General features: G+C 43.1%; 1 protein-coding gene across 1 annotated transcript in view; it reads left to right on the forward strand.

Annotated features, from left to right (window-relative positions):
• The window catches only part of LRP11 (LDL receptor related protein 11), a 62,119-nt gene extending 54,468 nt beyond the window's left edge, over positions 1 to 7,651 (forward strand). Inside the window, exons 8-9 of the mRNA XM_038762295.1 lie at positions 1,887 to 1,988; positions 7,477 to 7,651. Of these exons, the coding sequence (XP_038618223.1) occupies positions 1,887 to 1,988; positions 7,477 to 7,631 (257 nt within the window). The 3' untranslated portion in view covers positions 7,632 to 7,651. The remainder of the gene's footprint in view (positions 1 to 1,886; positions 1,989 to 7,476) is intronic.
• Positions 7,652 to 13,948: the final 6,297 nt, after the last annotated feature.

The following is a 13,948-nucleotide window of genomic DNA, read 5'->3' on the forward strand; positions in this document are numbered from 1 at the left end:
CACAACTGTAGTGGCTGGTACTTCTACTTCATTCATTCATTCATTCAATCGTATTTATTGAGCGCTTACTGTGTGCAGAGCGCTGTACTAAGCGCTTGGGAAGTACAAGTTGCAACGTATAGAGACGGTCCCTACCCAACAACGGGCTCACGGTCTAGAAGGGGGAGAACTTCATAACAAACTCCACCCCTGGACTCGGTTTGTCCAGGGGCATCAAAATGCTAATGACGATGGCATTTATTAAGCGCTGACTATGTGCAAAGCACTGTTCTAAGCGCTGGGGAGGTTACAAGGTGATCAGATTGTCCCACGGCTGGAGGGGGGGATTCACAGTCTTCATCCCCACTTTACAGATGAGGTAACTGAGGCCCAGAGAAGTGAAGTGACTTGCTCAAGATCACACAGCAGACATGTGGGGGAGCCGGGATTTGAACCCATGACCTCTGGCTCCAAAGCCCGGGCTCTTCCCACCGAGCCACGCTGCTTCTCAGCCAGCCCCAGTGGCAGCCACGGCCGGGGTGCCAGTCTCTTCTAGATTCCTCTGCCCTGCAGCCGTCTTGTCATCAACTCTGAACCCCACCGGGGCCAGCAGAGGAGAGCAGTGGTCAGAGACCAAGGAGAAAACAGCGAGTCAGGACCCCAGAGCAGCAGCCCAGGTTGACGTAGTCCTACGAACAGGAAATGGCAGCAAAGAGATGCAGTGCCGGAGCCGCAACGGGGTACTGGCTTAGGAGGGTTTCATCCTTGGGGTCGTTCTCCCATACTGGAGGCCTTAATCAGATCTTTGGCCTCCACCACTTCGTTTATTTGCCTCCGGGTTCATCCAGTCGTATTCAGTTCAATCATATTTATTGAGCACTTACTATGTGCTTAGAACAGCTTAGAACGGTGCTTTGCACATAGTAAGCGCTTAATAAATGCCATTATTATTATTATTATGTGCAGAACACTGTACTAAGCACTTGGGAGAGTACAAAATAACAATAAATGGACACATTCCCTGCCCACAATGAGCTGGTATTCCCTTCTGAGAAATCCTGTCCCACATTCCAGAGGACACATTAAAAAAATATATCGGCATTTCCGTAGTCCTTAATGAGTAGGTTCAGTTCCTGCTTATTATTCATTCATTCATATTTATTGGGTGCTTACTGTGTGCAGAGCGCTGGGCTAAGCACTTGGGAAGTCCAAGTCGGCAACATATAGAGACGGTCCCTACCCAACAACAGGCTCACGGTCTAGAAGGGGGAGACAGACCAAAACAAAACGTGTAGACAGGTGTCAAAATCGTCAGAACAAACAGAATTATAGCTATATGCACGTCATTAACAAAATAAATAGAATAGTAAATATGTACAAGTAAAATAAATAGAGTAATAAATCTGTACAAATGTATATACAGGTGCTGTGGGGAGGGGAAGGAGGTAGGGCACGGGGGGGGATGGGGAGGAGGAGAGGAAAAAGGGGGCTCAGTCTGGGAAGGCCTCCTGGAGGAGGTGAGATCTCAGTAGGGCTTTGAAGGGAGGAAGAGAGCTAGTTTGGTGGATGTGTGGTGGAAGTTACCTAATGTAGAGAAGCAGCGTGGCTGTAATGTAATCTAGAGAAGCAGCGTGGCTTAGTGGAAAGAGCCCGGGCTTTGGAGTCGGAGGTCATGGGTTCGAATCCCAACTCCTCCAATTGTCAGCTGTGTGACTTTGGGCAAGTCACTTCACTTCTCTGGGCCTCACTTCCCTCATCTGTAAAATGGGGATGAAGACTGTGAGCCCCCCGTGGGACAACCTGATCACCTTGTAACCTCCCTAGGGCTTAGAACAGTGCTTTGCACATAGTAAGCGCTGAATAAATGCCATCATTATTATCACTGTCTTTGCTTTATTTTTCCACAGATAATAGTTCCTCAGGGAAGGATATGAAGGCGAATAAGGAAAATGATGATTTTGTGGACAAGAACAGTCAAGTAAGAGAGGGACACCCCATCCCAGAAACAGGTATGATTTTAATACCAGTTTGGTAACTGACACCACCCGACTGCAAGATGGGGATGCAGCTTCATGGGGATTCAGTCATTCATTCAATCGATCGTACTTATTGAGTGCTTACTGAGTGCAGAGCACTGTACTAAGAGCTTGGAAAGAGCTTTTGGGCAAGGATAGGCAGCTATAGGAAGCAGACTACACACCTGAAGTGGCCATTTATCTGAATTTATACTGGACAGATTGGTTTGAAACTGATCTGTCCTCTGCCCAATACAGATACAGCACCAGAAGTTTTCATATCTGATATCGAAGGTCAAGGGTTCTAATCCCGGCCCCTCCACTTGTCTGCTGTGTGATCTTGAGCAAGTCACTTCACTTCTCTGTGCCTCAGTTACCTCATCTGTAAAATGGGAGCCCCATGTGGGACAGGGACTGAGTCCAACCCGATTTGCTCATATCCATCCCAGCGCTTATTACAGCGCTTGGCTAATAGTAAGCACTTAACAGATACCACAGTTATTATTATTATATTTTTCTTTTAAATTCCGAGTCTCTCTCAACCGGGGGTTTACCTCTCAGGACTTGAGATGTATATATGTATGTATGTCTGTACATATTTATTACTCTATTTATTTTACTTGTACATATCTATTTTATTTATTTTATTTTGTTAGTATGTTTGGTTTTGTTCTCTGTCTCCCCATTTTAGACTGTGAGCCCACTGTTGGGTAGGGACTGTCTCTGTGTGTTGCCAACTTGTACTTCCCAAGCGCTTGGTACAGTGCTCTGCACACAGTAAGTGCTCAATAAATACGATTGATTGATTGATTGATTGAGAGGGGAACGCAAGGGAGTAAAGGTGGGGGTCAGGTGCTCTTTTTTTATAATGGCATTTATTAAGCGTTTACTATTCATTCATTCAGTCGTATTTATTGAGCGCTTACTGTGTGCAGAGCACTGTACTAAGCACTTGGGAAATACAAGTTGGCAACATATAGAGACAGTCCCTACCCAACAACTGGCTTACAGTCTAGAAGGGGGAGACAGACAACAAAACACAACATGTAGACAGGTGTCAAAATCATCAGAACAAATAGAATTAAAGCTATATATGTTACATCTTCTATACTCTATAACCCACCTTACTTGTGCCTTTCTACCCCACTAGATGGTAAGGTCCTTGAGGACACGGATCCTATCTATGAACTCTACTGTACTCTCCCAACAGCTTAGTACAGTGTTCAATACTAAGGCATTTATTAAATGCTATGGATGATCAATCAGTTGTATTTATTGAGTGCCCATTATGTTCAGAGCACTGTACTCAGCACATGTATCTGTTGATATATTACTGAAATTGTGCAAAGGTAGGGAGTATAATCCCAACTATTATAGGAAAATCCTTTCTCAGAACATAACAGACTTCCCAGCATCCAGGTTTCCTTTAAAAGAAGAACATAGGTATCATTTTGCCTATTTAATTTACTCTTTGTTATCAAAAAGATAATATAAAGCAATTTACATTCAGAATCCATGAGTCCACAAGCAGGCAAATAGCTTCCCTGATTTTCTGAGTAATTTGGGAATAGGTAAAACAAAACAAAAATCACATGACTTTTGACCAACACGAAGCCTGATTTTCTGTAGCAGTGTTATATCTGTGGAAGAAGAATCAAAGAGAAGAGAGAAATGCTCACAGTGCTTCCAAACTTGAAAGAGAACAAACACAAAGTCCCCACAAGTGAAAAGATATGACAGTGTTTGGGATATATTTATGGTTATAAATAGCCATTTATGGTTGTAAAATATAAAAGTTTACTATGTGCAAAGCGCCCTGGGGACACCCTTAGGATCTGTCAGTTTCTGCTCAGGTTCCACATGATGCCTTTATGTTATATTGCATTACCCGCATGATACACACATGATGCATGTCTGTTACAAATGGCAAAGGGGCACCCGGCGTCTGTGCCCTCCTACCTGCACCCGGGAGCCAAATGGGATCCGAAAGTGGAGTGAGATCATCATCAATCGTATTTATTGAGCGCTTACTGTGTGCAGAGCACTGGACTAAGCGCTTGGGAAGTACAAGTTGGCAACATATAGAGATAGTCCCTACCCAACAGTGGGCTCACAGTCTAAAAGATGTCAGCCTGTCTCTTGCTGGCCGTCCCGTCTTGATTCCTCCATCCCAGCCCCAGTCCTGGTGGGTTCCTCTCACCCTGCTGAGCTCTGGGACCAGGCCAGAGGCTCATCTTGCCTCTGCCCTCGGTGCCCAACGGGATTTCTGTTCCTCAAGCCACAGTGCCCTGTGTAGATCCTGTCGACTTTGCCCATCAGCACTGGAAGTAAAGTCCTGGATAGAAGAATCAATCAATCAATCAATCGTATTTATTGAGCGCTTACTATGTGCAGAGCACTGTACTAAGCGCTTGGGAAGTACAAATTGGCATCACATAGAGACAGTCCCTACCCAACAGTGGGCTCACAGTCTAAAAGGGGAAAGATCAGGTTGTCAAGAAGAACCACCTTATTCACCCTGTTCTACACTTGAGAATGCAGTGAGGGATTTGGAAGGGTAGAATCAGAGTAGGCTTCTGACCCACCAGGAAAATGCGTCCAATTAAATCTGCAACTCCAACTCACCTCCTTGGCCTGCTCACTCATTGCACTTCATGCCCCGGCTCAAACCTGACGGGCAGGGAAGAGAAAGTACTAGCAGCACTGGGCAATCACTAGCACTAAAATCAATTTCTTCCCAGAAGCTCTGCCCTCCTGAAATCTCAGGACCTAGGCTTATCCCTTGTTCCCAAAAGGATGCTCCATCCTCATTATCTCTCTCGACTGCAAGCTCATCGTGGGCAGGGAACGTGTTGTGTTTTATTCTCCCAAGCGCTTAATACGGTGCTCTGCATGCAGTAAGTGCTCAATAAATACAATTGATTGATTATCATTACCCTTATAGCATAGCCTACTGGGTAGAGCACAGGCTTGGGAGTCAGAAGCACCTGGGTTCTAATCCTGGCTCCGCCACTTCTCTGCTGTGACCTTGGACAAGTCACTTAACTTCTGTATGCCTCAGTTACCTCATCTGTAAAATGGGGATTAAAACTGTCAGCCCCATGTAGGACAGGGACTGTGTCCAACCTGAGTAGCTTGCATCTACCCCAGTGCTTAGAACAGTGCTGGACACGTGGCTCACTGGAAAAGAGCACGGGCTTTGGAGTCAGAGGTCATGGGTTCAAATCCCCACTCTGCCAATTGTCAGCTGTGTGACTCTGGGCAAGTCACTTAACTTCTCTGGGCTTCAGTTACCTCATCTGTAAAATGGGGATTAAGACTGTGAGCCCCCCTTGGGACAACCTGATCACCTTGTAACCTTCCCAGCACTTAGAACAGTGCTTTGCACATAGTAAGGACTTAATAAATGCCATCATTATTATTATTATTAACAAACACCATTATTATTATTAGTGTTGTCACATTTTACATTGTCCTGGGCCTTGGATTTTCATTGTTTCACCATTCTTTGTATCTACAGCCACTTCTTCTCCACCCTTGTTCTTTGACAGAATCCCTTGGAATTCAGGGACCATGTGTAATTAATCAATCAGTCATATTTATTGACCCCTTACTGTGTGCAGAGCACTGGACTAAGCACTTGGGAGAGTACAATATAGCAATACAAAAGTTGGTAGACACCTTCTCTGCCCACAACGAGCTTACAGTCTTGAGAGGGAGACAGACATTACTATAAATAAATTATGGTTACGTACATAGAGTGCTGTGGGGCGGACAGGTGTTAATAGAGGGAGAAAATCAGGGGAACACAGAAAAGAGTAGGAGAAGAGGAAATGAGGGCTTAGTCAGGGAAGGCCTCCTGGAGGAGATGTGCTTTCAATAAGGCTTTGAGGATTGGGATTGTCCGTTGAATTCTTACACATATAATTTTCCCAGCTCTTAGCACTCAATACATTCTGTTGGATGAGTGGCAAGTAGAGGCCCGGCTACTATGTAGATGCCTAGAACATGGGTCTTGGGCCCTACAAGGAATAGGGAGACAGCTTGTCTGCCAGTCCCATATGTGCGTGCGTTTCCCCTTCCTCGCTCTCAGGTAGGCCTGTGTTTTCCCCACCCCAGCCCCACATGTGTGTCATTTTTTCTGAGTCTTGCCCCTCACAATTAAAAATTGGCACCCCTATTGCCAGCACTATCCAACCCATTGAAAAACTCTGAAGGTATTGCATTAAACGGTATAACAACCTTTAGTTCATTTACTTGGTTCAACTTGCTTATGGGAATTCATGCTACAAGATCAATAGGTCTGCAGCAGATTTTCCAAAAAGTAGAATCTCTAATATAGTTATCATCATCAATCTTATTTATTGAGCGCTTACTGTGTGCAGAGCACTGTACTAAGCACTTGGGAAGTACAAGTTGGCAACATATAGAGACAGTCCCTACACAACAGCGGGCTCACAGTCTAAAAGAATAATAATGATGGCATTTATTAAGCGCTTACTATGTGCAAAGCACTGTTCTAAGCACTGGGGGGATACAAGGTGATCAGGTTGTCCCACAGTCAACCCCCATTTAACAGATGAGGCAGCTGAGGCCCAGAGAAGTGAAGTGACTTGCCCAAGGTCACACAGCTGACAATTGGCAGAGCCGGGATTTGAACCCACGACCACTGACTCCAAAGCCCGGGCTCTTTCCACTGAGCCACGCTGCTTCTTATCAGGCATGTTTTACTACTTTATTTGAAAATGTAGTGAAACCACTGATTTTTGAGTGGGAAAGTAGCTGGTTTACAGGTAAGTGATTGATTTATCATTGAATAGGGTTTACTGTTTTCGGCCTAGACCTTCTTTTTGATTATTTGTACAAACTATTTGTTGTTTAAAAATGAAATCGAGGCTTGGCTTAGTCTTATTTTGAATCGCACACATCACTTCAGGTAAGTGTGAGATTCAAAATAAGACTACTTCCTCACTACCACACTATCAGTTTATAGTAATCACTGCCGCAAGAAGTCATTGAGAAAATAACCTGGATATATTTTAGGAAGGGCCCAGTGCATCGATACAGTAACCTTTTGAAAACTTTTATCTGTAAGTGCAAATAATGATGCGAAGCTAGTTTTTTACCATTTACCATTGAGAAGCAGCGTGGCTCAGTGGAAAGGGCCCGGGCTTTGGAGTCAGAGGTCATGGGTTCAAATCCCAGCTCCGCCACTTGTCAGCTGTGTGACGTTGGGCAAGTCACTTCACTTCTCTGGGCCTCGGTTACCTCATCTGTAAAATGGGGATGAAGACTGTGAGCCCCCTGTGGGATAACCTGATCATCTTGTAACCTCCCCAGTGCTTAGGACAGTGCTTTGCACATAGTAAATGCTTAATAAATGCCATCATTATTATTATTACCATTTAGTAAGATTTGTTGGGCTGCTTTGAAACGGAGAATGATACGCATTAACGACTCTCCTTTTCCTTCCTTTGTTCAGGTGCCGTGTTGCCCCTGGCTTTAGGCCTGGCCATCACTGCTTTGCTGCTTTTTATGGTTGCTTGCCGACTGCGTTTGGTGAGGCAGAAACTTAAAAAAGCCCGCCCCATTACGTCCGAGGAGTCTGACTACCTTATAAATGGGATGTACCTATAATAAAATGTGATTCAAGTGGCTGAAAATCTCATTTGCTTATTTCTACCTGTGTCCGATTCTCCAGTTAACCAACACCCTTGCCGAAGTTGTGTGAAGACGGCTACTGGGAATTTTTTTTTTAAAAGGTTCACCAATTCAGGAAATTTGGTATTCCAGCTCTTAGCAGTGGGATGGACCACCTAAGACCATCATTGAAATTTGAAATATACTTACATGTATATATATATATATGTATGTATATATATATATATGTATATTTAATGTCCAAATGATATATATACATACATATGTATATTTAATGTCCAAATGATCAAAATCAATTTTAAGGCAGATCAATGTGCCAGAAATTATATGCATGGTATTGGTCATCTGTTGCAAAATATGTTGCATCACAGAAAGGAGGCCATTGGGAGTTAGTGTTTAAATTTTCACCTCGCTTATTGATCCTGTTATTGACTGGCAGATACCCTATAGTTCGAGCTAGAGGTAAAAGAGAATAAGGTGGGAGAAGGCAGAGAACACGACACAGAAACAGGCGTGGAAAGGGCAGTAAGAACGTTAATTCTTTGCGGTTGGTTCCGTACCCCTCTAGACCGTAAGCCCATTTTTGTGGTTTGTTTTTTATGGTATTTGTAAAGTGCTTACTAAGTGCCAGGCACTGTACTGAGCGCTGGGATCGGTAAATGCAAGCGAATCGGATTGGACACAGTCCATAACCCACATGGGGCTCGTGGCCAATCCCCATTTTGCAGACGAGGGAATTGAGGCTTAGAGAAGCTAAGTGACTTGCCCACGGTCACATAGCTGACCTTGCTGTGGGCGGGGGAATGTGTCCGCCAACCCTGCTGTATTGTACTCTCCCAAGCATCTCGTACGGTGCTCTGCACGTAGTAAGCAATCAATAAATCAGAGAACCAAAAGCCTTTTTATACACTAGCTGAGGTGCAGTAGAATTCGCCGGTGACCAAAGACAGATACTCCAGTTAAAAATACTCCTCGTTTGGAGAAACATCTGTCATATTTTGATAAGTTGTTTCTCCAAACCAGTTGGTATTTTATTTGAATAAGAGCTTCCTTAAGTCAATAAAGAACTGTAAAGTTCTTGTAATACAATCTACCGTTTGTTAGAGCCCACACATTTCCCCCCAGGAATGAACATCTTCAGCAGGAAATCTATTGCCCAACAGCAAGTTTGAATGCTTGAAGCACTTATGGACGAATCTATACCTCATCACAGACTTATGACCTTTTCCTCAAATTTTTCCCAAGCTTGACCACTCTAGCTCTTCATCCTAGATTTATAGCCTTTTGAATGACATATGTAACGGTTTTTTTAATCTTCTCAGCACCAGTCTAATCTTGCAAAACAAGCGGTAGTGGAGAGGGTAACAAATGGAAATATGGCAGATCATAAAAGGGCTTTGAAAAAAGTAATCTGAAAATGACGTCTTTCTCACTAATCTAAGACTGGATAATAATAATAATAATAATGGTATTATGTGCAAAGCACTGTTCTAAGCGCTGGGGAAGTTACAAGGTGATCAGGTTGTCCCACGGGGGCTCACAGTTTTAATCCCCATTTTACAGATGAGGGAACTGAGGCACAGAGAAGTGACTTGCCCAAAGTCACACAGCTGACAGTTGGTGGAGCAGGATTTGAACCCATGACCTCTGATTCCAAAGCCTGTGCTCTTTCCACAGAGCCACGCTGATGACCTTTTATCAAAGCATTTAGGAGGGTGACGTATATCACACTTTCAGTATTCTGCCTAATGAATGAGAGGATATTTTCATTCAAACTCCCCAAATCAGTGCTGCTTCTGTTACTGTGAGCTTGATATTCCAGGCAAAATTTTAGCTTCACCCAAACGAGACATCGTGTCTGCTTCCTGAGAAAATCAAGATTCTTGGCCATCGAGTTTATAGCACTGAGAAAAGTTCCTGAGCTTCTCTTCAGGGGCCATTTTTAGATTAAAGCAATTAACTATGTGTGAACGAATTAAGATGTGTATAGTAGTGTTATGTTGTACTGTGCAGTTTTTGTTTTTCATGCGTGAGAGTATTATCTGCATGCAGACATACCCAATAAAATCAAGGCAGATTGAGGCTTATGCCTTTTTGTATGTCATATTTTGTACTTCAAGGAATTAAAGTCAGTGGTGTACAAATTCTTATAAACGAAGAAGTCCAGTGTTGGTACTCCATGTAAAATAAACTAACTCCAATAAACCCTATTTTGTTCTTAAATCTTTGTGCATTGTATTTGTTATTCAGGGAAAGGGAAATTTTTTTTAGCAGCAGAAGCATGAGGGAACTGAAGAACACTAGCAGCATGGTCTATTGGAAAGAGCACAGGCCTGGGAGTCCGAGGACATGGGTTCTAATCCTGCCTCTATCACATTCATTCATTCAATTGTATTTATTGAGCGCTTACTGTGTGCAGAACACTGTACTAAGCACTTAGAGTACAACACAGCAATAGTGTGAGTCACTTCACTTCTCTGTGCCTCAGTTACCTCATCTGGGGATTAAGACTGTGAGCCCCATGTGAGACAGGAACTCATATCTCCATCTATTACCAAATTGCACTTTGCAAGCGCTTAGTACAGCGCTCTCCACACAGTGAGTGCTCAATAAATACGACAATGAATGAATGAATCACCACTGTCATCTTCACCATCGTGTTTTCTAGACTGTGAGCCCGTTGTTGGGGAGGGACCGTCTCTAACTGCTGCTGAATTGTACTTTGCAAGCGCTCAGTACAGTATTCTGCACAAAGTAAGCGCTCAATAAATACAATTGAATGAATGAATATGAGAAGCAGTGTGGCTCAGTGGAAAGAGCATGGTCTTGGGAGTCGGAGGACTTGGGTTCTAATCCCGGCTCCTCCACTTGTCCACTGTGTGACCTTGGGCAAGTCACTTCACTTCTCTGTGCCTCAGTTACCTCATCTGTAAAATGGGGATTAAGACTGTAAGCCCCACGTGGGACGATCTGATTACCTTGTATCTATCCACGTGCTTAGAACAGTGCTTGGCACATAGTAAGCGCTTAACAAATACCATTTAAAAAAGTGTCCAGCTGGATTACCTTGTATCTACTCCAGCATTTACAACAGTTCTTTCACTTAGTAAGTGCTTAAGTACCACTATTAATATTATTAGGCAAAATTAAACCTGATAAATGGAACTTTTAGAGAATTGCCTGGTTTTGGACAGGTTGCTCAGTTCAATGTCCAGGCCAGATATGACTCAACACTGCAGAACTAGTGAAGCAGGGATCCCATCCTGAATACCTAGACCTAAGAATTCATGTCTGTGCTTTTCAGCAGTCACCAACGCTCCCTTCCACAAATGAAAATGGCTATGGGTCACATCTTGGCAGTCTGAAGATTTATGAGATGCAATTTGTTTGGAAAACATTATTTTCTTGCAAAGGAATTCAGAGATGTAAGCTCAAAATGAGGTGACCATGTCCCGAGAAAGTTAGACATAGCAAGACTGAAGAGGAGACTGTATTAGACCTCAATGAGGCATTTATCTGAGGAAATCAGAGTTGGGCCCACAACTCTTAAGACCAAAATTAGCCATCCTGTAGTTAGAGCTACTAAGGAAAGATAAGGAATTAGGATCTCCAGCCATTTGCTAGGACTCCAAGGACTCAGCAACCATGGCTGAACCACGCCCAAGAAAGACAAGATGAGTCGGGAATAAAATAGTATCACTGATTCAAAAAATCAACTAAAAATATTTATTTAAAGCCGGAATGGTTAAAGACCGCTAGGGCCAAGAGGATGATCTGGCTGTTAAAGTGTACTCTCCGAAGTGCTTAGTACAGTGCTCTCCATAAATACCGCTGTGATTGATTGGTTGATGCCAGAAACCAAAGACTATGTGCTCCCACCGCTGATTGATACCAGAAACCAAAGACTATGTGCTCCCACCACGTGGTGGCTGCTTGAGAGCTTTGCTTGGGGGAAAAAAAAGCTGGGAATTAGGGATACCCTCCAAATTATGAAAATTCCTAAATAAACCTGCTCTAGCTTCCTTGATTACTCCATCAGCCTCGCTGACCTCCTTGCCTCCTTTCTCTCCCCACTCCAATCCATACATCACTCCACTGCCCGAATCATTTTTCTATAAAAATATTTAGCCCATGTTTCCCCACTCCATAAGAACCTCTAGAGGTTGCCCATCCACCGCCACATCGAACAAACTCCTTCCTAGCTAGCTCTCTTCCTCCCTTCAAGGCCCTGCTGAGAGCTCACCTCCTCCAAGAGGCCTTCCCAGACTGAGCCCCTTCCTTCCTCTCCCCCTCGTCCCCCTCTCCATCCCCCCATCTTACCTCCTTCCCTTCCCCACAGCACCTGTATATATGTATATATGGTTGTACATATTTATTACTCTATTTATTTAGTTATTTATTTATTTTACTTGTACATTTCTATCCTATTTATTTTATTTTGTTGGTATGTTTGGTTCTGTTCTCTGTCTCCCCCTTTTAGACTGTGAGCCCACTGTTGGGTAGGGACTGTCTCTATGTGTTGCCAATTTGTACTTCCCAAGCGCTTAGTACAGTGCTCTCACATAGTAAGCGCTCAATAAATACAATTGATTGATTGATTGATTCCCATCGGTTTTAAAGCACGCAATCACCTTGCCCCCTCCTATCTTACCCCGCTGCTCTCTTACTACAATCCAACCCATGGACTTCACTTCTCTAATGCCAACCTATTCACTGAACCTTAATCTATCTTGCTGCCCACCTCTCATCCACATACAATTTATCCATCGATCGATCCTGCCCCTGGCCTGAAACACCTTCCCTCTTTGTATCCAACACTCTCTCTGCCTTCAAAGTTTTTTAAAAGCTCATCTCCTCCAAGATGCCTTCCTAAGCCCTCCTTTCCTCTTCTCCCACTCCCTTCTGTGTCACCTTCTGCACTCAGATTTGCACGCTTTATTCACCTCTCCCTCAGAGCCACAGAACTTATGTACATATCCGTAATGTATTTATATTAATGTCTGTATCCCCCTCTAGACTGTAAGCTTGTGGTGGACAAGGAATGTATCTAAAAACTGTTATACTCTCCCAGCGATTAGTACAGTGCACCATAAGCACGGTAAACACTCAATGAATACGATTGATTGGTTGATTAAATGATTCCTATTTACCCCAGATATAATAATAATGGCATTTATTAAGCACTTACTATGAGCAAAGCACTGTTCTAAGTGCTGGGGAGGTTACAAGGTGATCAGGTTGTCCAACAGGGTGCTCACAGTCTTAATCCCCATTTTTTACAGATGAGGTAACCGAGGCACAGAGAAGTTAAGTGACTTGCCCAAAGTCACACAGGTGACACAAGTGGCAGAGCCGGGATTTGAACCCATGACTTTTGACTCCAAAGCCCGGGCTCTTTCCACTGAGCCATGCTGCTGAATAGAAACTTAATGTTCAAATTATCCCTGGATCATATTCCTTGTGTGTTCTGATTAACTTTTATCCCCACATGAACGTATGTCATGGCCCGCACAAAAGGATGTTGGCTTCCAAGTGCTTTTTTATTTAATTAATAATTAAGTGAAACTTACCTATACCAGTCATATTTTTTAAAATTTGACCGAAATCCAATTATCTAGGCAGATCCACCTTTTAAAAACCTCACCTTAAAGCAGACTTTATGTCTGTCTTTTACAAAATGTGTTTCAAAATCCTTCAGATTTAGATTTCAGACTATTTACCCTTAAAAGTACCCTCCACCTGTAAAATTGGACCAAAAAACTGATCAAGAAAAAGGCAAATAAACTAAGTAGAGATTCCTAAAATACCCTACAAATGTGAAGATTGCTGTAAATTCCTACAGAAGGCTACACTGTATTGCCGTATAGCATTAATGTATACACACTTTGGTTCACAATCTAAAAGTACATGTGTAATTGTGAGACAAACTGCTCTCAAATTAAGGCAGAATTTGAAATTATGTAATTAAGCACTATGAAGGCTTAAAAAAAATCAAGAATTTCCTTAATGCTTAGTACAGTGCTCTGCACACAGTAAGCGCTCAATAAATACGACTGAATGAATACCCACCTCCAGAATCAGGTGACTTCTTAATAGCAAAGTGCCCATAATTTTCTCCACGTAAAAGCTCTGTTTCAATGCCGCTATCACACCCTTAACACACTCAAAGGAAACGTCAAAATTTCATTTTCTTTAAAGGCATAGATTGAGCATGCACGACACGGCACTGTGACTTGAAATGATAGGATAAACCGACAGATCATTTCCCAACTTCAACGAAACTGATGCTTACA

The sequence above is a fragment of the Tachyglossus aculeatus genome, chromosome 2, assembly GCF_015852505.1.
Source record: "Tachyglossus aculeatus isolate mTacAcu1 chromosome 2, mTacAcu1.pri, whole genome shotgun sequence".
In the NCBI taxonomy this organism is placed as follows: Eukaryota; Metazoa; Chordata; class Mammalia; order Monotremata; family Tachyglossidae; genus Tachyglossus; species Tachyglossus aculeatus.